At 40.1% G+C, this 25,410-nt stretch overlaps 1 protein-coding gene across 4 annotated transcripts in view; it reads left to right on the plus strand.

The window, feature by feature from the left end:
- pde4d (phosphodiesterase 4D, cAMP-specific) overlaps window positions 1–25,410 on the plus strand; it is a 203,691-nt gene that overhangs the window by 78,805 nt on the left and 99,476 nt on the right. Inside the window, exon 1 of one of the 4 annotated variants that reach the window (XM_013914811.1) lies at window positions 20,344–21,417. The exons of the other annotated variants lie outside the window; for them this stretch is intronic. Coding sequence (XP_013770265.1) covers window positions 21,155–21,417 — 263 coding nt within the window. The 5' untranslated portion in view covers window positions 20,344–21,154. Of the gene's footprint in view, window positions 1–20,343; window positions 21,418–25,410 lie in introns of those variants that run through there. 4 annotated transcript variants of the gene reach the window in all.

Below are 25,410 nucleotides of genomic sequence, written 5' to 3' on the forward strand. Positions count from 1 at the left end.
TCGAACAAAAGTGAGAAGTAGGGAGTCCACACAAGAGACTGGCTTGGATCAAATTAAATTTAAAATAAAAATTAGCCAAAGGGTCGGAGGGTGGAAGTTAGCAAAATCAGCAGATCAAGTAGCAAATATGTGTCGTGTGTGCTGTGGAGTTGTTAAAGATCGTATAGATGAAAACAAGGTTGATACTCGGTAGACACACAGAAGGGAATGCAGGGGCCGGGTGAGCTGAGCAAAGCTTGATTTACAGGTGTCCATATGCTCAGATCTACTGCAAATGATGCAAAAAAACCAAAAACAAACCGCACATACTACATCGATGCACATATGTGCAGTCCTCCAAGCTTGTGTGCACTACACTATGCATAGATCCGAGGCTGACTGACAGCCACAGTGGCAGGACTAAAGCAGTAACAGTCATATTAACGGTTATTCCACTTCTTTGCTATGTTGATGTGTGAGTAAGACCTGAGCAAATGCGGTATCATGTTGCAGCTGTTTGCTAACAACCATCCCATAGCCGCCATTGTACTCAGTGATACACTATGACAAGGTCCAAATTACTGTAAGGAGTATTTCTCAAGTCTGAGCAATGCTACATGACTGTAGCTTCATGTTGAGTGCATGTTCATAAGAGCTGTAAAGATGCTTTCATCTGACTCCCAGCAAAAGCAGATAAGCATATTTTATTATTTTTAAGCATTTAAACATGCCTTATTTTAAACAAGTGATACGAACAGGGCATTAAGTGTGCAGAGGCTGGTGTTGCAAAGTCAGCATGTTTTCAGGGCATCTACATTTAGGCATCAATGTATATGAGCCTCATCTAAAGACACCTAACGTTTTACCAGCCCACTGTGAAAAACACCCACTGCTAACTCTAGCTCAGCAAGGAATCAGAAGAAGAAGAGCAGTAAATATTCTGTGACGATGTGAGCAAAAACACTGGATGTGCGCGGCGTCCCTGAACATGATTCGCTTAAAGAGGCCACAGAGGAGTGAAGAGGGACAACACCGGAGAGGACAAAGAGCCCGTCACCCCACCCCCCACTCTTCCTCCTCCTCCTCCATCAGGCTCAGACAGGGTCATACCGACCATGTCCTCTGGGGCCACAAGAATGACATGTTGGGAGGGGAACGGGGATGGAGGAAGGGGGAGAGGATCAGTGGGAGGCAGAGTGGATGATGCTGCTCTCTGAGGCTCAGAGGAGTCAAAGGCTAGAACAGATATTGTAATGCTCTGTGATAAAGCAGAGAGCAGGACAGCTGCGTCTCGAAAAGTAACGTGATGATGTGAGGATATCGGACATAAAGCTATCACTGCAGCGAGCATGTGCGCTCACGATTAGATTAAAACCACTGTGCTGACTCTTCAGATGTTATCATGTTAAAAAAAAATTAACAAAATCCAAAACTGAGTATGCTTGATGAGTTGATTGGTCCTTGAGTAGACAAACATTACATATGTCACTGTATTTCTGCCTCAGAAGAAATCTGATGATCTGAAGTGGGTGGAAGAAAACCTGTTTTCTTCCAGACATCCCAGCCAGCCAATTCATTTTATGGATTATTCTCCCTTGACAGCAGGCACAACACACACCATTAGCTACCACGTGACCCCCCACACACTTCATGGCATGGCCTCTTTCATCTTTCTTGCAGACACAAACACAAGGCTAAAAATAATAATGAGCGCAGACAGTCGTGCTATTCAAAAAAATCAGCAAATTTCCACAGCACTGTGATAAAACGGTTGCTGTCAATAGGTCTAGTAAGGAATGAATTTTACTCTTAAGCTATCATGAGAGTAAAAGCATGGCTGGTGTGTATTACACATCAGTGTGCCAAGTTTTTTTCATTTTTTTATTGGCCATATACAAAAAATAGGCAAATTGTCACCTCACCAGCCTCCTCTTGTCTGTCCCAAGCCCTTAAGCCTGATTTGGAAATGAATCTCAATATCCCGTGCTGATGGATGTCTCATTTCTTAAAATGCATCTGGAAGAGACAGGACAGAGGAGCTATAAACAGCTGTTTTCACAGCTGGAATAGTCAAAACGCACTCATCCCTTTTGTTTATTAGATGATTCAGTTATTTCACGGTGATCAAACTCACTGTCCTTCACTGTCTGTGTGCGTTTAACAAAAAAAGTGTGATATCTTGTCACATTGGCTTTGTGAATTTAATTTAAAAGGGGCTGTGAAGGATTAAAACAAGTAGTGCGCACTTTTACATCTGAGATCATAAAATACATCATTAATTGGGCTATAACAAAGCAATTTATGGTGTGCAGCTGTGTTAAACGTCATGTTTAATTGACAATGCTTAAAAATGACAAGATGTCTCATTTTTCTAAGTGCCCATCACCTCAACTCCTCCCTCCCTCTGGTGGGAAGGACTAAGATGTGAAAAAAAAGGAAGCAAGGCGAGAAATGAAGGATCTACCAAACTCCCTTTCTCATTTCCCAAATTGCACATACTGGATTTCTCTCCTCACCGGTTTAGTCCCTCCCTCAATACATACGAGTGAAGAAGTCGGGGCAACATGCATTTAATGAAATGAGACATCCTTCTTCTGAGCTCTCATTTTAAAGCAATGTCAGTTAAATATGACGTTTTCCACATCTGCATCATAAATATTTGGGCGGGTTTTTATAGCCCTAGTGCAGCTGTGTTTTATTGTCTCAGGTGCAACAGTGTTCATAACATGTTTATAACATGATCTATTGTCAGGGTAACTTTTTTATTAAATTCACAACATGATAGCATGTAACAAGATTTTTTTTTTTTTACTCACACAAAGAGAAAACCAGATAAGGACAGAAACATCCCAGCATCTTAAATTACAGAAACAACATATGAATAAAAAAGGATGAGTTGTTTAAAGAGTTCTCCTCCTGCTACGGTTTGTAAATTCTACTTGTGTACCACGCCTTTCTTATACTCTGAACAATTCCACATAGGATACACCTGTGAATACTCTGTCCTTTGTTCTCTATCCTTAAGATGCCTTTTAGGTACAGAGATATCCTTAACCTCCTAAGACCTGAACTCCTCCACGGCATGCATTTTTGATTTCTCTTTGATATTTGGGCTGATTGGGACCTGATGAATGTAAAAACAAAGAATTACCAGATTTTATTTTATTTTTTTACCTGATTTTTGTTCCTAAGAAAAATGAGGATATTTGTTTAAGATTTCGATAGAACAGTAACAGTATAATGTCCTCGTAAGTGGATATCAGGCCCTTGTAGAGCAAAATAAAATATTTTGGTCTAAATAGCCCAAAATGTGATGTCCACATATGTGGACACCAGGTCCTAGGAGGTTAATAATGGGGTACTGGGACTAACAGTGTAACATTAATTTATATGCTATTTATACATGTGACAAACATGGTGATATCCATCTGACAACCATCGGATGTTAGTAAAAAAATGTGTGTTCCTTGACTCTTTGCCGAGTGGTAGAGGTTGATATCCTGAGTCACACAGGCCAAGAGACTGGTCAGTGGCACACTCGCAGCTACTGGACACTAGAGAAATGTGACCAGTTGGCAATCTCCCTGAGATTGCTCTGATTTGTAGGTGAGTGATTTGGTCTCTGACTGTTAGTAAAACTGTCAAAAGAGCAACAAAAACCAGAAAGGAATATTGCTCACCTTCAAGGAAAAAACGGCATCTTTTGAAAAGTGTTTGTTTCAGTACTTTTACTCTGAAGGCAGACCTTCTCCACTTCCAGTTTGCATTGCATTTGTATAAGTTTCATTTCAACTCAGTGGTTAGTTAGTTAGTGACAGATTGCAGACAACAGCAGCATTCTGACTGATTTCACTTAGCGATTGCCAGCCAACCACTTGCTAACTGGTCAGGAAACACATATCCTCTTTTTCCTCACTAGTGGTTGCATCACGTTCAATATGACTGAAAGCTTTCAGGCAGTGTGTGCATGATGTCACATGAGAAACCTCTATAAAGCAGCCCAGTCACATCCTCTCACTCTCTCGTCCTCCAGGTGGCAGACTGACAAACCAGTTAGTTGCCTTTTTTGTTTAACATGCATACAATCACTTAGGAACTCACCACACATTCAGAGTCCACACATACTTCCTTGTATGTGTTGGGTTCCTTTACTTTATCTAACAGCTGACATTATAACACACATCAGTTTAATACACCATAGCAAAGACAGCCAGCTTTTCTTTCCAGGTGACACAAGGGTCTGTCCTTGCATCCATTTTTTTCTATTTATCCAATTGAGGATCATGTGGTGTTGGAGCCTATTCCAGCTGTCTTAGGGTGGCAGGGTACACCCTGGAGAAGTTGGCAGTCAGTCGCAGAGCTAACACAGGGACTCAAACAACCTTTAGCACTCATATTCATGCCTGTGGCCAATATAGAATTACCATTAAACCTAACCCCATGAATATGTTTGGACTGTAAGAAAATGCCAGAAAGAGAATCCATGCAAACACGTGGAGAGGTAAGCAGCAATTCTCCTAACGGCTGTGTGTTTAAAAATGCATTTAACAATCTAGGCTGTGTGTACAGTTATATATCAAGAGCTGGAGCCCTATTAAAAAGTTCATGATGATGCAGAAAATTAATGTCTTCACTGGGCTCATGGGCAAGAGAAACAGTTCCCTTTTTATGCAACCTGGTATTTAATATGTTATGTCATTATCTTAGTAACTAAGATAATGAAAATTTCTCAGCCCCTAATTGAAACTAATCAAAATTGAATAATGACTATTCTGACACACACGCCTTTTACCATTAAATTTGACTGTTTTAATATCTACCCTCCAAATCTATTCACAAAGCCACATTAATATCTAATCAGGTCATGTTCTCCATGTGAGCTACCTGTGTAATGATTTCTTCATCATTCTTGAGCCACCATGTTCACATGAATGTGAGGAGGATGCAAGCATGACCTATGACATGCTGTGACATATCAGCTTGACATTTACCAGTTTCAGTTCATCTCAACAAGAGGAAGGACATTTACCTTTTCTGGAAGTTATGAGATTTGAAAACTTTTCTTTTTTACTAAGTATGCCCAGGAGTCAGCTATTCTAATAAAGTAATTTGGGACCTAGAGAAGTCCTATATGCTCTGAAGCCTGATAGTGTTTCTTATTTATTACTGCCCAATGTAGCATCTATAGAATAATCATAAACTTCAATTACACAAGTTTAGAACTTGAAAATATAACCACCATTGCAATATACTGACTTTCGTGTTCTCCTCTTTCAGAACCAAATGTAAAACTACAAAAGGTCAAATGTTAACTATTTAACCTTTCACTTAGTCCCAGTCAACCAAACGTGCCACTTAGCTGAAATATTTAATATGAAATATTGTCAAAATAAAAATATTCATGTACAGCACATTTCAACGAGAAAACAGTCTGCTTTAATGAAAGACTTTTTGTGCTTTCCCATCGAGGGTCATCTGAGGCGTGTTGGTCCTCTTTTACCTCCATGCGCAAATCTCCAGGCAGGGAAGGAGGTGGCCATGCTGCGTTTACTGAGATTAACAGCAGATGTTTGGACTTTGAAAGCCAGTAAATATCTGAAAATGACTCAGCTCTATAATGCGTTTTGCACCATCATGGACTGCAGGTTCTACCTTGTGAATAGGTAACAGTGGATAGCTGTCAGGCGTGGCTGCAGCATCAGTTGCAAAGTCAACAAACCATGTGCATAACATTTCTTCAGAGACTCCCCTGGCTGGTGTACAAGACCTGGTGCATAAGTGCATTTCAACAAGCTGAAATATGAATCTGCAGATGTCACATTTGTGGTTAGATTTAAAAATAATATTTAACTGAGGTTGGGACATGTAGACCAGAAAAGCAGTTGTGAAATCCACCAAATCCCGAGTACACCAAAAGGCCATTTTTGCAGTTACAAATGAATTTTATTTCTTTGTAATTTAAACTTGTGTTCATCTTCTCGACGGCCATCATTTCGTATTCCGACAAGATCTTTGAACTTTGAATATTTCAGTTTCCCTCAATTTTATTTCCATCACTTAGTAGTTCACACAGTCTCACTGTGCATCTTTGTTATGCCAGTGTGGCCCGGAAACTGGATGGAAGTGCTTTGCTTTAGCTGGTGTTAAAACATGTGCCACGCTGCTATGTGGGTGTGTGAAAGACTAATATGTTGGCTTTAGATTCAAGATTTTCTCTCTGTAACTTTACTAGAGGACTGAGAGCATAAAGAAGCCGGTAGCTGAACTGGACAGAAAAAAAAATGTGAGGTCTGACTCTAAAAGTATATCAAACCAAGCCAGTTTAACCTCAGTGCAAGCTTTAAAATAAGATTTTGTACAGTCTAAATGACTCAGCCCATTTTATTTGAAGGCCTGCAGCACACAGAAGTCCACTGTAAAGTCACGTTAAAGGGATTATATATTAAAAAAAAAGATTTACTTTCTATAAAAAAGTTAAAAACATTAAAACCTTTAAGCAAATTCAGTCATGTGCTGTTTTGCAAGTGCAATTTTATTGAATATGTTAAAAGTGTTTGGCTTTGATATTGCGATGAGCCTTTAACTGACCTCTTGAAAGGTATTGATAATCAAGTACCAATTAATATACAAGTTGACAGCAACTTAAGGAGTTGATGTTCACAATGCTACACAACCCTTTCGAGCAGTCAGTAAAGCTCCCCTTTCAAAAACGTTGAAGTGTATAAATACTTTAATATTAGCTGTTTCAACATTAGCAATCACATGATACAAACCCAGCCTCAGGTGGTCACAGGCTAGTGTGTTTCTAATGCCAAGACCACTTGGGAAATAAGGGCCAGATTATCCATTGTTAAGTTTATAATTAAGGTAGCGCTAATAATAAAAATGAGGACATTAATGTAGGAGCCAGGCAGCAAACATTATCTGTCCTGCTCATTGGTAATTTTAATAGATGGTGTTAATTTAACATCATAACACAGTTATTTGTGTGTCTTTTCTTTGTTGTTTCTTTTGAAGATTTAAGCAAGGAAACATCGACTAGCAACTAGACAAAAAAACTTCATTTTTTGTCTTTGTTTTTACCCCCAAGGTGATGAAAATGGTATCGAGTTTCGAGGCTTTTTCTGGATATCTCAAGGTCATAGTCCCTCCCGGTCCATTTTTTTAAACCCCAATTCAGGGTCACTCCAGGTACTGGGACATATCCCATCTTCTCCCATCAAATCTTTTCACTGAAATCGGTTTCACAGCAGGAAAACAGCCCGTACAGGACAATACAACACTTCTTTTGCCTGCTTCTTATGCTCTTTTGGGTAAATGTCAGTACTGTTGACTTATAGTTCACATATCCACCAGCTGAAACTGCCCTGAAACTGTCCACAACTTCTTATTTGAAGTTGTGATACAAACTCGATACTTGCTGGCTCTGAGCTTGGAAACTGGGCTTGGTAATATAAATGTTAATAAGCTGAAACAGTCTGAAAAGTATTTCAACCCTATATTTGACTAGAAAATAGATGCTATTGGTTTTTGAAAAAAAAAAAATCTGCCTTTGATGACAGGAGTGAAAAATAGAAGAGGCCTGGTGGGACGTCTCATGACTTATGGGATTAATCGTAACAGGAGTGAAAGAACACCCTGGAGAGGCTGACTCTTTCAGACGGCTTTGTAATATCAGACAGGTCTGAGTATTGAGAAGAAGTTGACTGTAGTTCCTTTTTGTAGTGAAACAGAGCAACTTTCCGCTCTTATATTTATTCTGTTCACATTGAAGCGTCTCATCAAATGTGCTGTTTTGCTGTTCTTGGCAGCGCTGCCCTTTTGCATATTGCATTGTATGCTATTTGCATCAAGTCTGATAAAATGGAGCCATACTTTACATCTCTTGGACTTATTTACTGCTACTATGTGACTCACCCTTTGGTCAAGCCTCAGAACACAATGAAAACACATGAACCAAATCTCTGTTCAGCATGCTTCTGACATGTGTTTGTAATATTGCATAATGTAAGAGAGCCTGCGACATAGTAGCTGGTTTTTATTTCTGAAGGTATCAAAGTTAAGTTCCGAGTCCTAAGGCTGGTTTATTTTTGCCACTTAGGATTAGTTAAAGGAGTTGGTGTTTTTAAATCATGACATCAGTGCGGTCTAGTTTGTCTTGAACAATTGCTTTGTTCCAGTTACAGATGGTACAAAACAGAAAAATGAATCTGTTGCTGAAGTGCTTTACATCTGCATTCTATCTGGAGGTCACCAGATGGAGATTGCAAGAAGACTCCTGGTCCTATAGAAGGCAATAGGTCCTTTCACATAGGTAACAGTGCATTCAAATGCACTCTCGACCCCATTCTCTTCTTTTGCTTGTGCTGCACAATAACGGTTTCCTGCATGCAAATGAGATACAGGCAGAGCACAGTTGACAGCTCAACACAAATTTTGGGCGATTTGCTCAGTCTAGCAGTCAATGCAGCGCATTCTGCTTCCAGTGTGAAAGGGCCATGTATGTAGATGACTTTCTGTCCTCAACTATTTTAAGTTTATGTGCTCAGTCACTCATGTTGGGCCATATCGAATTTCCCAGAGGAACCCACCCGAGGGATTAATAAAGTTCTATCTTATCTTATCTTATCTTATCTTATATTGCCAGATAGATAAAACAAACCCACCTTGTAATTAATGGTCATACTGTGTTTCATAAAAGAGAATTTTTAGTTTTTTATCACAACAACGTGTGATTGACAAGTGATTAGCCAATGAGAAAGCAGCTTCACAGGAGGAGAAAACAAATCTCAAGGCCAACTGAGAATGTCATAGTAGCTATGGCCACCTTTTATTCTCTCTTTGGTTCCAGTTAGTTATGACAGTGTCACAGATACACGTATAAAACCCCAACCCTAAGCCTAAATGGAATTCAGCCATTGCTATTTATCGTACTGTTTATTTTAATCTCTGTGTGCAGCGCTTTCTGACTACCTGTCTATGAAAAGCGCTTAATAAATAAACTTTACTTACTTAAACTTTATTATCATAGGTTTCTGTTTTTCCCCCCTTTTTTTGTAGCCCCAAAGTCAGCGTTGCAAAGTCAGCATCACCTGATGCCATTTCTATTTGAGGCTAGCCTTAGGCTAACAGCTTGAGGATGCGTTAGCCATGTTTATCACAACAAACCTGAAATTCACACACTGAACTGCCCATGGGTGAGTTGCATCATGGATAATCGTAATGGTGTAATAATTTGCCAGGGAAAAATCATGCTTTCAATACATTCATGATCATCACAGTTACAGATGTTACACTGGCTGTTATGCTATGCAACCCTAACATGGCGCACTTTTAAATGTGCAGCGCATTGATATAGTTGTAAAAAAAAGTGTATAGAACTAACATAATTATTCAGTGTTGTGATAAATGTTTAGTGTGACAATGCCTTTAATCATCTAATGTTTCTTTCTTTTTTCTCACTCTTGTCGTGATTCTGTAGCTGATTTTATTCTTCCTTATATGTTAATTTGTTATTTATGTTATTTTTTGAGATGTAAATGAACCAGATAAAGATGGAGATAAAAATAAAATCTATAATTACTGGCAATAATATAATTCGAACCCTTCAGCCTTTGCTGCGAGGTTATCCGTGCAGGTTTTGTGTTAAGTCACAGCACAAAATTGAGCCCATATCACTTAAAAACTCCCTTATTTTAATCCTGCCTAATGTTTTTCACCCAGGTGTTATTTTGCAAATAATTCACTGTCATTAATTATTCATTGTCACTTCCCATCTCATTATCCACCAGTGGCCACTCCACATCCAAGTCCCAACATTATCGCTCTAGTATTCCCTTCCTGTGCGAGCCATAATTTAGTACACTTTGAGTTCTTATATCATTATTTCTTTATGCATGAGAGAAAGTGTTTATTTGAAACACTTTCTCTCATGCATATGTATATTTATATGGAATAGAAGTGTGAATGTGGCCCATGCACTTTTAACAGAGTATGAGTGAGGTGAAAAAATTTGATTTTCACTGAATTTTACATTAGTACAAAAACACTGAGAAACACAGCTTTTACTCCTAAGTCCGTTGCATTACAAAGTACGCATAAACTGGCCTGTGCATGTATTATACGCACTGGTCTATGTATGCAAACATGTCCACAAGTAAGCAAACGTGCTCTTCCTTCCAGGTATACACCCCTCACACAGAGACACACAGGAAGTTCTGACTTCCTGGGACCACCGTGTTTATAACCACTGGTTATTTCTGGAACCACCCTGATCTTTGTGTCCTTCTCTTCCCCTCTCATTCTCTCGCGATCCCTCTTCCTTATCCCCGTGGTCATTTGTATTCATCCACTTTCATTTACTGTCACCCTGCATCAGTTACAGCCTGCTCTGACTCTCTCTCTCACTTGGCACGCCGTTCCTCTAGTTTTCTCCCCTCACTTCCATCAGTCCCTCACTTTTGACCACCTCCCCTTCCCCCTTCCCATTTCCTCTCATCATGGCAGGCTGCATGCAGTGCCGCTCATAAAATAACAACTATTACCGCGCTCCAAAATAAGCACAACTGAACATGAGACGTCTGCACAAGGGTAGTTATTCAACGGCATGCACACTCACATGCACGCTTTTAATCAAACGTTCCAGTGGAGTGTTCTCATGGATCCTGACCAGGGTCTATATTACTTTCCTTTGGCAGTGAACCCAGTAATAACCAAAGACTCCCTGAAGTTTTAGCTTACTGGGTTATTATTCAGTCCTGACGCACATCGACTTTGACTCATAATGCTTTGAGAATTGCAGCGCCGGTCAGTTAAAAAAATAATTCTAATAGATTTTTATTCACCATTTGTTTTTGTTCAGTTTTCTTTCCTTTTCCCACCCTTCTTCTGGTTTTGAAATTGGATGTGGTGTAAAACGTATATAATGTCGCAAAAGAGTTGGGAAAGAGGCATGTTTACCACCACGCTCCATCACCTCTTTCCTTTTTTACAGCACTCTGTAAGCATTTGAGAGCAATTTTTGCAATTTAGAAAGCAAAATGCTTTCCTATTATTGCTTCAGAAGGGATTTCAACTGTACACCATTTCTCATTTCATAACGCGCCAAATGTTTTCAGTAAGTGACAGGTCTGAACTGCAGCCAGGCTAGTTCAGCAAGGCAAGGAAGTTCTTTTATTTTTTTGAAGCAGATTTTCACATCCAAAGCTAGAGTCAAGTACAGAGAAGTGCAGTGATTTGAAAAACGTAACCATAAAGTATCCTGATTCTTTGTAAAATTGGAACGCACAAAAACATGCGCAAGTCGTTTAGCCATAATGGTGCTTTCACAAATTTATAAGCTACCCATAGCATGTGCATCATTTAAAGTCTTCCTGTCATAAGTACTGTGTTCACTGACGATGCTTGTCAGAGGTGCACGTTTAGTGATTTCCACTATAGAGTCATGTGTGTTTTTAATCCATCTCTGTCTAAGGGCCTAAAAATTGTAGCCATCAAGTTCAATTCTTCTCTTTTGTGCACAGAGTTATTTGGATTCTCTGTATTTTAAATGATATATTCATTAGACGATGAAATCCCACATTTCTTTTGTAATTAAAACATTTTATTCTAAAGTTGTTTTTGCTCACTTAGTGTTTTCATTTTCAATTAACCTAACCAGTTGTGTTTTTGTGCATGCTTTATTGACTTGCTGCCCTTTTAGCATCTAAATTGAAGGAAAAGAAAAACAAATATTTCCTGCAAAAAAGAAAAATCTCACTTTCAACATTTAATAAGTTGCCTTGGTGTTATTTTTAATAACACTCTTGCATATTGGTAAATGGCCTGCATTTGTATAGCGCTTTTCTAGTCCTTAAGGACCCCAAAGCGCTTTACACTACATTCAGTCATTAACCCATTCACACACACATTCACACACTGGCGATAGCAAGCTACATTGTAGCCACAGCTGCCCTGGGGCGCACTGACAGAGGCGAGGCTGCCGGACACAGGTGCCACCGGGCCCTCTGACCACCACCAGTAGGCAAACATGGGGTTAGTGTCTTGCCCAAGGATATTTGGCATGCAGCCAGGAGGCAGCCTGGGATCGAACCACCGACCTTCAGAGGCTGACCTACTCTGCCACCTGAGCTACAGCCACCCCTTACATATTTACAGAGTGTTCCTGGCACTGAAGCGCTTCTACACACTTGATTTCATAATGATACATTGAAAAGCAAATCCTATAGCTTACTTAGTACTTGCGGGCAGAAGGAAGATAATTAACAATCGGACGGTCTGATCTTTCACTTCAAACTGAAACATTCACTGCCCATTACACGCAGAGTTTGGAAGCAGCAAAACAATCTAGTTCAATCACAGCCATCCTGTTGGATTCGGATTCTTATCTTTCTGTATTCCCCAGCATGTCTGTGTTTGCTTTCAGACCATGAGGCAAGAGCGTGTGACCTTCTACTATCAGTGGGGTTGAGGGAATTAGACCACAGTCCCTGCCAGGGTCACCATGACAGCTTTTCTGACCATGAAATATTCTCACTGTGCATGAGACACCAGCTGCACAAAACAGCAGGAAAACGGGTGGAAGATCATGGAAACTATTCTCCAAATTAAGTATTGCTCTAGTGTGTCCCAAAGAATTTCTTTTATTCATATTCATATCCGCTCGTGAACACTGTGTTTTGTTGCCTTCAGTATTTTTTCTCTCTCGTGAGGGAACAGTGAGTTATTTGGCTCTTTCTCAAGATACGCTGATAATTCCAACCGAATCTATAGTTTGCGTTCCTTTGCTTTTTCTGGGGAAAAGCACTTCATAAGGTATGATAGCAAGCCTCTCCAGTGGACCGTGATGTACGCTGCAGTCGGGGGGAGAAACGCTGAGAAAACTGTACAAAACATGAGAACTATCATATCTTTTTTGCTCTACAGTGTCCTTAGCAAGAGAGGCATTGATAATTCATACTTAATATACAGTTCATGTCTCACTTTCTTTTCCATAAGAGTGGACTGGCTCCATTTTGCATTCACTAGACTTACTGTTTTCACCGCAGGCTGTGAGTCATCTAAAGTGAGAGCTCTTTAAATGTTAAAACTATAAAGAAAAATGTCACTGCCCATAAAGTAGAAAATTGTAGCGCTTCGTAGTCGTGCTGAAAAAGACAGTTGGTATAACAGATCTTCAGGAAATTACAGCTCTGAGCACCCCTGCATGGCCTCAGTTGGGCAACACACAGTGGAAAGTCTGACATATATGGAGCTGTGTTTCTGTCTAGGACACACAAAGATGCCTCTGAATGGTTTATATGAACTGCCGTGTGTGGTCTTGCTTTATGTCTTCATGTTTCTGAGAAAATGCTGCCATCTATTGGTCCAATAAGCAAAATGAACAAAAAGAACTCAGTGGTTCGCATCAGATTCTCCATCAGCCACTACTCTATTTTCATAATGCGCTTATATGTATATGGTACTACACGAAAGAGCATGGTGACCAGAAATACAGATGGAAGTGTAAAAACCAGGAGTCGTTTTCACAGAGATTTTTTTCTGAGATTTTGCATCTGCAACTGCCTTCAAAATAGTCTGTTTTTATAGAAAACAAAGAATCTCTATCACTTTCTGTGCAGCAAACAATGTATTTTTATGTATAGACATCATATGCCACCCAATATTGCAGCATTAAAGAAAAATCTATAAAAATTCAAATTTTAAATAAATGTTTCATTTAATATTAGATTTACAACAATGCATGGATATTTGATCCCACAGCAGGGTGGTATAGCTGATGCTAAAATGCAGACATTTACAGGGCTATGACTTCATTATGTGTCTTGGCGGGAAACAAGATTAGAGCAAATTGTAAAATTTGTTTCTATCGCGTCATATTTCTCTCTGCTGTGCCTTTTTAAAAACATATCGCCGAGCACTGGAATTAATGTTCATCTGGTGTGATGGAGGTAATTTCCGTATATTAGTGATATATACAGTCGGTGTGTGTTCTAGACTAGTCCTGGCTCACACAATAAAAGGAGATATCCACTTGGGGGAGACAGAGCTGCATTAAGGTTTTGGCTGTATTGTGCCATTAATATTGCAGCTGGTAGTTGCTACGTGGAATTGCTCAGAAATTCTTGGTGAAATCAGTCTTGGTCAGGTCATCTTGTTTGCTTTTAAACTGCCTGGTGCACCAGCTCCTTGTATTTCATCTGTGCTTCCTTCCCATTCATATGTCTGCTACAGTAATCCGAGTTATAACTATGATAAAAGGTTAATTTAATAAGCTTAAGTCACCTTTGACATTCTCATAACGTATTAAGAAATATGGTGCACTGATCTGATTATCTAGTGTCTTGCGGAGGCCCTTTTGCCAGTACTAGGCCAGACTCCAGGCTGCAGTCTGGGAGGTGACAGCATGCTGTGTGCTGCCAAAAGAAACACACGCAATCTGTCAAGATTACCCCCGCTTTTTTTTTTCAAAGAGTAGAGACACAAAGATTTGATTTATTCGTTTGTTTTGCAAAGAATAGAAATGGAAAATTAAAATGTTGACAAAACTAAATCATAGTTAAAATATGTATGAATGTGAATGCATACAAAGCTACACTCTGTAATATCTGGTTTCCTTCGAGGTGTGATGAACTCTATTTTCTCCTCTGCTATCTTGGATATCAATCATTTGTTTAATATAAGGCTAATATATAATGCACAAGCCTTCAGATCTTGTCATTACTTGATGTAGTAAATAAATCTATGATTCTACTTATCCACTTAGCCGTTGCCATGCATCGCTTTATCGCTTTTTTGTTGCTTTAATGAAGGTGGTCGCTTGTGCTTTATGCTGAGGTGTCATACATCACACCACAGTGATGTGTTGTAGTGTTTGCAGCAACTGAGACTGTTTTTTGTGCGTGATGCACTTGAGTTTTGTCTTGTAGATTGGCTTCCATTTTCTTGCTTTTGTTCCTCCAGCCTTTGGTTCTTGAAAAATCTACTTGTCCCTCTCCAGCCATGTTGCCCCTGGTAACCAGGGGGAAACGCACACAGACGTCACGCGTGGCAAGGGGAAGTAATCGCTGAAAAAAGAAATGTTTTACGAAGCGTAGAAGATGAGGCGTAAGAAAGGTAGCACGAGAAGAGAAACAATGGAACAATGACAGCAATTACTGTATGTGAGTCCGTCAGAGGAAAACAAATAAAACATGTTTTCACGGAGTGGCATTCATCCCTTTTGACTGACTGTTGTAAGGTGATGATGAATTGCGAGCCGTCAACCGAAGGCCAACAGCTCTCCACTGTCATCGTGGCTGGAAGTGTCTTACTGACTGCATCAGCTTGCCTGTAGTAGAGGTTGCTCTGTGATGGTGTTGAAAGGCCAAATGCCCCAACCATTACAGCTTCCAAAATGTCACATTTTTAGCAACTAAAGGTTTTTGAAATTAATTTAAAAAAGATTTTAAAAGCCATTATTCCAAGTATGCATAGATGATGACATTTATGATGATATTTAACACACAGCCAGGCTGGAGGCACTGCTAATGAGGAAACTCTCCCTGCTGTGGTTTCATTTTCCTTTTTTCCTCATGTGTGAGAAGTTCACTGCTAAACCATCAGTCAGAAGGATGTATTGACCATGACTTAGTTTTGCCTCTGTCTAATCTTTGCATTGCTGTCTTAAATGTATGTCACTATCACGTCTTCTGTAAATATGTGTGAAATATTATTCAAATCTGCAAAAATGAAATGGGTAGTCCATATTATACACATTATTAAAACATGCATCCTCTTAATTAGATTTTAAAGAAAATCTGCTTTCCCTGATCTTTTTTTGCTGTAGTTGATGCAACATTGTAACTAACTTAAAAAAAATTATTGAATGCATTCTCTGATCTTTTGGCAGCCAGTGCGCTGCTTTTGTTCATAGGGAAAGCTGATTTTAGACAGATGGATCCAAAGTGCCTGTAGTGGTCACTGGGTTGTATTTGCATGTTTGCAAGTGTTATGGTTAGAATTTATTGGAATTAGAGCCAGACTGATATATTGGCCGTCTAATGTTATCGGTCCTTGTTGGCTATATAGCAATATATGAGCATCAGCATTTACAACAGGCAATAAATGAGAATTTAACAAAGTAAAGAAAGTACAGGATAAACAGAGATAGTGTCAGGCAGAGTGTTAACAAATAATCCAAAGCTTGCTATGACAATAAAAAGTTTATTTTTAAACCGACAGGTCATGTTGTCTTAGTAAAGATTCATAAACCTGCACATAACAAAATTTCAGGAAATCAGCTTTTTTCGTGTGCTTGAAAGAAAAAATATGGGTCCATATGTCAGATTTTTAAATTGCTCAATATCTGTATCGGTACTGGTCTCAAAAATCCTATATTTGTTGGTTCTAATAGTAATATTCAAGTTTTTTTTAGCTTCTATATCTATACATTTTGCAGTCTGTTTTTCTTCTGACTATAGAAAGGCTTACATTTGGTAGCAAGCACTTCTACTTGACAAAACAGTAATCTGTGGCATAAAAGTGATAATTAGAAGGAACCATAAACGCGATAGATGTGCAAAAGATAATATCCAAAAATTTGATATCCCAAATGATGAAAACATTTAGTGGGTATTATAGTCAGTCTTCTATATAGTAGCCTATAGTCGTCTTTTAATAGTCCTTTTTGTCTGGTGGGAAAAGAACAACATCCAAACAGCTTGAGTTTGTTAGTTTTGTATTTCCTGATTTGAAATCTTCCTCTGGGTACCATTACACACTCACGTAATAAATATCAGCTGAGCAATCAAATTTTTTTATTCCCACAGACAAAAAGAAGTAATAATAAAATGTTCTCTTCTGTTTCCTCACAGGATTTGATTCTATTTGTGGTGGTAGAGTTAAAGTGCACGCACCCATACGTGGAAATGTGCGCGCGCATGTGTGTGAAAGGAGGTTCTCCCACGCCGATTATTAAATAAAGTTATAAATACTGTGCCAATAAATAACAATAACTACAGTGACAACGTGGAACTAAATACCAGAGCAATGACCATCTTCCCTTTTCACTCAGTCCACTGTCCAGGGCACAGGCGAGACGTTCAGGGAACCACTGCTTTTTTCTGTTACTGTACTCTGAGGTATCATAATATATAAAAAGGAACTTTTGCTTTAGATTGTCACACTTGGTGGGACTGAATATAAAACTGGATAGATCTTAAAGTAAAGTTTAGCAGGACTTCAAAATATGTACTAAAGTTATTGTACAAAATAACGTCAGCTGATTCTGTGATGGTCAGGTGGGAACTTTTCTGATTTTATACACAGAATGATTCAGCTGGTGGCGCTAGTCTTCTTGCTTTGCCCTGCAGCAAGATAAGCTTGGTGTTGCTGCAGTTTCAGGTTAGATTGGCCCTCCAGCTCACAGAGGAGCTTGAGAAAGGCAAGAACTACTGACACAAATGCTGTTCGAACAGCAGCACGAGTTAGTCCAACCAGTGGACCAAAGATTCCCTATAGAGAGACAGGCAAATAATGGCCAGGACTCTCACAACAGCAACCTGGAGAGCCTGCTAGTAAGGAAATATTGGTTGGAAAGTGCTGGGGAGTTAGCTTCACTGCAGAATGTTATGTTCCAGAAAAGCCTGGCTTATCAATCAGAAAGCGTAGTTACAGTTATGATTGCAGGAAGTCAAACGTTTCTATTTCAGTTTATAATCCGGTTGTCTGAAAAAATGTTGACATTAGCTAAAACCTCTCTGGGAGATGTCAAATAGGTAGCCTGTGGTAGTGTTTTTGCTTTTTTCTGTGGTGTTAGGAGACATTTCAGATGGTTTCTGCCTGGTGGTATTTGACTGTGTTTTTAATTTGTTTTTAAAAAATGTAAGTACACTGTGTCTGTAGAACACAACTGGGCATTCCTCCAACGTGGTTGACTGGAATCATTTGTATATCCTTGCTCCTAGTCTTTGAGGAGCACCCACTCTTTTTGAAATACTAAAGCTAGTGTTGCTAGAGTGTTTGTGAGTGCATGCTGGGTTCCAATTGTGCTTTTAATACTATGCTTGCAACGTTTGATATTTTGAATGTATTTATATAATAATACATACAGCATAAATTGAGCACTACTACATAGTAGTATAGTATTCTGATCAAAAATTCAAAGTTGTTGGTTATTCAGAATAATCATTATACATATTTGGAACACAGCTACATGTTCACATTGTCACTGTGAACAATTATGCTATCCATACCTCTACAGCGTTGCTGTTGTGTAGGAATCTGTAGCCAGAGGTGCTGTGTGTGTCTTTATTCTTTAAGTTACTGTATATATGGAATGCCTTCATGGAGGTCACATAATAGTTACAGGTAGGTCCATGAGTATTTGTATAATAGCGGAATATTTGTGATTTTGTCTCTGAACACCAGCATTTTCAATAATACATTTAGGATCTGATTGTTGTAGTATTGCATTACCGGTTTAGGACTTAAAGCCATTTTCTTCTATTTTCAGAGGTTTGAAAGTAGTTGGCCAAAATAACATAATTTGGTTTTGGTACTTGGATGAAAATGCTGGAGATCTAGAATCTGTGAATGTCACCAAGTGCTGTGTTTCCTCCTTGCGGAAGCTCTGCCAGGCTTTTGCTGCAGTTGCCTTCAGATCCTTGAGAAGCTTTTTCTCATTTCTATCAGCCATGCATGCCTGTAGAATAACATGGTCTCGACCATGTTTGACAGATGATGTGACCTGCTTTGGATCAGCTGAGCTGTTCCTTTCCATCTCTATACTTTTCTCCTCCAATCATTCTGCTACAAATGAGTCTTTCTGTCATCGGTCCAAAGATGTTTTTTTTACTCCAGAACTAATCTGGCCTTCTTGTTCCTGAATGTAACTCGAGGTTTGAACACTGTTGTAAAGTCACTGTATTTTCATTCATGAAGCTTTGTGTTGTTTGTAGACTTTGACAATGATACACATGTTACTGAGATGGTTAGATGTTATTAAGGTGTAATTCTTAATCATGGAAATAATTCTGTCATCATGCACTTTGTCTTCTGTGAGCTACCCAGGGCATTCCTTCTTTTTAAGAATGTACAGATTGTTTATTAGGTTACTCCTAAAGTTTTTGCTATCTAAAATTGCTTTTTCAGCACATTTCACTTGCATCAACATCTCTCTGGCCCTCAAACTGAGAGTTAAGTGAAAAGCTATAAAATGGCAGCTTAACAACTTAAAAAACATTGGACTAACAACAGAACAGGTCTCACCTGTACTGCTTTTAAATTCTCCATTTACTTTGGAACTGCTGAAAATGGGGGACTATGTATAAAAATGGCTGAAATTCCCAAACAGTCAATATAATACTTTTGCCAAACCCTTTGAATTAAAGCAAAAAGTCACTTAAATCAGTTCTGTCACACTGCACTTCAATCACATGTTGACTGCTTATTTTAAAATCCACCGTGGTGAGGTAAAATTACAAAATTGTCCTTGTTCAAAGAAAGACTTGTGCAACTAACTCTGAGTATGCCATACAAGTATAGGCTATCAACATGTAACAGCAAAAACCAAACTTATAATGTTTTTTAATTGTATATCTTTCTATTTGTATTAGGGTGATTTGAAAATCTTAAAAAGAAACATTGAAGTCATAGCACACATGTTGCTGGGCTAGTTAAAGCTAAAGTATATTTAAGTACTGTGGGTCGCTTGGAAGAAGCTGGACAAGTAAGCATAGTAGAATGAAACAGTTGACATAAGGTTTAAATGAGAATGGCTAGAAGCTTGTTGGAGGCAGTTACTAATCACTAGGCGGAGGAGGATAAAGGCTAGGTGGCTACCTATTAAATTCAGCAGACAATACTGACAAAAGTAAAACTGAGTCTGTCCTGATTGAAAGAAATCACAGCTAGTGGCAGAAGATGTTTAGCTGGTTGCAACCCTCTCCTAGGTTGTTGGGGTTTTTTTTGTTTTTTTTCCCTCGGGTGTGCAAATGTTAGTAAAATGGAAATGCAAATTTGTGCACATGTGCACACACAGCTGTACTCATGGAATTGTTTGCTTTTAGAGGGGATGTCCCCTGAAGCTCAGTCTGGATTGAGGGTTACTCAGTAGCAAAAGTGTGACTTAAGTGCGGTCTGCTGCATCGGGAAATGTACCCTTGCAGAGTTGCGTGTGCCTCGACTCGAGCGCAAGCATGCAAACAGCACCATTACCTCAACCTCTCTCTGCCTCTCTCTCTCTCTCTCTCTCTTTCTCTCTGCCTCTCTCCCTCTCCCTCTCTCTCTCTCTCTCTCCCCCTCCATACCTCTCTGTTTTCTCTTCTCTATTGTGTACACACTCCCCATCTCTCCCTCTCGCTCTCTCTCAAACAGTCACACATACTCGCGCTCTGCTCAGCTCTGAAGGATCAGTAGCTTATAAACTGGCTGCACTCAGCAGTCACTCTATGTAGGAAGAGGAAGAAAGGATAAATTGCTGTGACTGGATGGAACAGAATTCCTTTCTGGATTGAGTCATACTGGGCTGGGGCTTTTTAGTGAAGTGAACCACCACAGGTTCACCGTTGGCTTTAGCCAGACAGAACCGGGCTGTTCTGTGCTCAAACCGACTGAATTATTTCAGAATTATTTCAACTCTGGCTGGCTTGGTTTCACTGGACTGTGTTGAGTTTGCCTGCAGGCCTGGGGGATAAAGGGCTGGAATGGAATTCCCCCCCTTTTTTTTTTTTACCTCCAAGATTTTGCATCACGCTCTCCCTCTCTCCTGCTTTCGTGCTGCGCTCATCTTCTCCTTTGCACTTTCACAGCAGATATTCAGTGTTGCAGAGCAGACAAAGGCAGCAGCTCTCAGTCCTGTTCTTGTGCTTGCTCCTTTAAAGACAAAAAAGGAGTGGGGGATTTTTCTTCTATTTCCCCTCGCTTTTGCAGAGAGGGAGCTGCTATCGTGACAAATTACCTGCAGAGCTTCTTGTAGTTTGTTATCCACAGGATTTTTGGATGTCATTTCTTTTTTTCCGCCTGCTTTTTTTTCTTTTCTTTTTTTTCTCTGCACATTACTAAACTCTGACTGTGACAAAGGAGCGGCACATATTTTACCTGTGTTTATTGCATTACCTCTGATTTATCTTGGCTACCTTTACTATTCATTCATTTGGCTGGTAGTGGTGCTTTTTGTGGTGAAGCCGGGGTAGGCATGGCCCAGCAGGCAGGCATGGGGGTGACCCACCAGGACACCCTGGCAGTGCCCCCCATGCCGAAACACTCCGGCCTGAACGAAGACCTGGTGAAGATCCTGCGTGAGAACCTGCTGCAGCCGGAGAGGCCGCGAGGACACCGGCGATCGCCCTCCTCCATCTCCCCCCGCCTTTCTCCGCGCAACTCGCCGCGACTGCTTCGCCGCATGTTGCTCAACAACAACATCCACAAACAGAGGCGCTTCACTGTTGCACATACATGGTGAGGGCTAAACAGACAGGTGTTCAGTGTGCTGGCGGCTGTAGATGTGGAGCTGATAAATGGGAGGCTGATAAAGGGAATGTGTCTTGTTTGTTTTTTTTATCAGACAACATGTGGTCTAAACCACACCCGTGGCAAACTTTCAAGGTCGCAACTGTGTTTGTTGAGCGCTGTGTGCGCGGTGGGAGGCGGTAGTGTGAAAAGCCATTTGTGTAATTAAACTTTGTTCGCGGTTTGACTTCAGCGCTTTTCCTCTTGCAGAAATGCCAGGTATGTGTGTGAGCGAATCCCCCTGTTAGCTTTTCTTCATGTCTAAACCCTCTTCCCACCTCTAGATAATGAGATCTTCCCTCCCTTTTCCTCACGGTAGTGCTTGTCCCCCTTACTTCTCTCATTCTCCAGTGTCCCTCTGCACTATGCAGCCCCCCCCATCCGCCTTCCTGCGCTGTTGCTGCTTTTATCTCTCTGTGATGTATAGTCATGCAATATGTCACGAGATAAACCCCAAAGCTGCCTGTCTTGTTAGGTAATTCAAGGCAGGAGAAGCCATCCATCTCTATGTTTATTCCCTCCTGCTGTGGGTTTCTCTGCACACCTGCCTGCCTCCCTGCAGTTTTTGACTATTAATTAGTCTCTTCCTGGCTGTCTATCAGCCTCTGTTGCATTTACCTCATCCCTTCCTTTCAAATCGTTTCCAGTCTCCAGCCTCTCTCTCCCATTGCGCCTTTTCGCCTCCTCCCCACTCTCATTGTTTCTCCCCCTTAATCAATTTCACCCCCTCCACTACACCCCATCCCCTCCTCCTCCGCCTCACCCTCCCCATTTTTTGCGACTCATCTCTCTTTCTCTTCCCTCCCCATTTTTCTTCCATCTTTCTCCTGCCTCTTTCCTTCTTTCTTTTTCAGAATGTCTTCTGTCCCACTTCCTCTACTCTCAATCTCTTCAGTGATTTGTCTCCCTTCTGGCATTTGGATCTGGCTCATGATCAAAAACTCATATTCTCATAAAGAAAATCATATATCAGGATTTCTTTACTCCCCAATCTGTTATTTATTTCACCCTTTGATTCTACGTCAAGGTGTGTTTTATCCAGTCATCTTTATATTCTTTTGATTTTTATCATCATTTTTTTCTTTTTCTCTATTAATTTATAAATCTGCCATTATTGGCCATTTGTCTTGTGCCCTCTCTTCTTTTTCTTTGCTCTTTGTAGCCGATGGCACAAATACCTGATAAAAGATGTACAGTATCTCATGGCTTCTTGCTATTTTAGTGCAGCCTCCTGCGTGTTTGTACCATTTAAATTTTGTGAATTAATTATCCATGTGCAGATTCATACGCTTTCTGCGTGTGTACATGCAAATGTGGGTGTCTGTATGTGATTATTAATTAAGCTTATGTAACATTCGACACCATCTCTCCCGAGTGCCACTCTAAAAAGGAAGCTATTTCTCGCTCTTCCATATTAAGAAGCAGAAATGTGTTTATTCTTGGATTGGGATTTTTCTTTTTTTCCTCATTTTTTTCTAAATGACGCTCAGTCTTGTGGGGCACATCGGCTTGATTTTTTTAGAATGGTATATATCTTTAACAGGTGAAAATACGAGAGGTGCAAAAAGAAAGGAAGTGACACTGGTGGCGTGATGAGTCATTTATTATAGATGAGAAAATAGCAGTGATGTTTAAAAAAAACCCATCGTGACGAGTTAGCTGTTCTATTTTTGGTGACTCGCTCAACTGATTTTCTTACTTTGCTTACGATGTATATGGAAAAAGTCTATCAGGAATTACTACACTCTTATTGTTAAGGAAGAGGAATTGTGAGAGTATTTTTTATTGTTATTGGAACATCCCATAAAAAGACCAGTATTGTCTGCAAAGCCACACCCTGATGGGAATAATGTCCCCTGCAACCCAATAAATATTGAATACCCATAAAATAACCACAAGCCTGAGAGATGGTCATGCAACATCCACAAATAGATATACTCTCCTGAGACTGATAAAAGAAACACAGAACTGTTTCAGCTTAAACTGCACAAAGAAAATGTGGATTATGAAACAGAGGAGTAGAATCAGGTTGTGGCTTAAGCATTTCGTCCTTCTTGTTTTTGCTTATTCAGTTCAGGATAGCAGTGGGGCCTAACCTATCCCATCATAGGGCGAGAGGTGAGAGTACTCCCTGGGCAGATTGCCAGTCTAACACATAGAGACAAACAAGCATTGATGCTCACAATGTAGAATCACGAGTTAGCCAAACATGCATGTGTTTGAACTCTGGGAGGAGGTCAGAAAACCTTGTGGGAACCCATGCAAGCACAGGGAGAATATGCAAACTCTGCATAGACAGCCCACAGCTGGGTGGTGGATTTGAACTCAGGACATTTTGCTGTAAGACACCACAGCGCTGTTTTTATATGTCCGTGTCTTTGAATAAAACACTTTTAAAATTCATAATGGATGTTTGAAGAAGCTCTGCAATGGATTGGCCATTGCTGAGACTCTCTGCCTTTGACAGTTGGGTTACCTGCAACCTGAGTAGGGTAATTAGGATGGATAGTTGGATGAATGAATGTTTAATTAGTTTCTTTCTTTCCCCCGATCCTGGTGAAGAAAACATCTCTGTCCTTGAAATGGAGAGACCAAATATGTTTGCTTCAGGGTGACTGTGTGGATCTGTGAAATGTGTATTTGGTTAGACACTGGTATTTGGATCATGACATTTGGGGTGAGAGAAGAACAAGAGCATGAAAGAAGAATGGCCACTTAATAACTAACTTGTTGGTCATGTACCTGTGTTGTGTCTTGACATTTGAAAAAAGGCAGCAGACAGAATATCAGACAGAGATAAAGAGAGTGTGGGAGGAAAGCAGAAGAATGGCTGTTTGTGTGTGCATGTGCGAGCCAGGGAACGGGAGAGAAACAATTTGTTTCTAAGAGGGAGACACCATAAAATGGCTGTGAGCGGTCCGGAGGTTGACAACTGCAGTGTAATTTACTCCAATCACCTCCTCATTGTTTTACAGCTGCAGGGAATCACAGACCACTGTGGTGTAAATCTGGTGACATACACAGTCCTCAGTGGCGCCACTCCACACTTCATTAACAAGACAATCCTCCTCCACGGGCCGATTGGTATGATGTACAGCGTCGCTGTTCTTAGGGACTCGACATTGTGAAAACCATTCACAAATTGTTTTACAGTCACTGTGAGAACACTTTAGAGAATGTATCCCAAATGCTGATTGGCTTCTTTGTTCTGAGTGAATTTGATTGGCGTAATTATTTGCAAAGACATAAAAAAGGTATTATGGGGGATTTTATGGAATTTAATGGTTTACAGAGTTCCTCGAAAAAAGGGTTTGGCCTCATTTAATGGCGACACTTTTAAAGTCCCAGTTCTTGGGAAGATACAGCGATGATATAATAGAATTTTGAAAGAAGTAAATATTTGAGCTGGATTTCATTTAGCTGAGAGGATTTTAAGTAGAGTGCGGTAGTTCTTATTTAATTGTTGCCGGCATTATCGTAACCTAAGCTGCAGGAGTACCTCCAACAGCAGCAGACGCATTAGTGTGGCTTTCTTTATGGAATTAGGTAGTATCTACAAAATGGGGTGTGCTGACAACAGACTTAAGACTCAGATTGGCACTGTGCCCTGCAATAAAGGGATGTATTACTTTGAGAGCCACCAGAGTCAGTTTGGGGGGGGGGGGGTGATTGGTTTAACTGGAGAGCAGTTGCCAAATTAAATGTATGTGGGGGTTTTTTGTGGTTTTTTTGTTGCATATGGACACATTGATCGTCAAGAGGCTTCTCTACCATTTTGGTTGTGCGATACAGCGTGACCGGAGGTTAATCGCTTTCAAGAGTCACGTCCCATGTCCTGACACTGCGCTTGCAGACCCCCGCAATGGCTATGGTTGAAAATTCAAATTCAAATTCAAATTTTATTTGTCACGTACACAGTCATACACAGTACGATATGTAGTG

Source organism: Pundamilia nyererei, unplaced genomic scaffold (assembly GCF_000239375.1).
Source record: "Pundamilia nyererei isolate P.nyererei 1_Seehausen unplaced genomic scaffold, PunNye1.0 scaffold00006, whole genome shotgun sequence".
Classification (NCBI taxonomy): Eukaryota; Metazoa; Chordata; class Actinopteri; order Cichliformes; family Cichlidae; genus Pundamilia; species Pundamilia nyererei.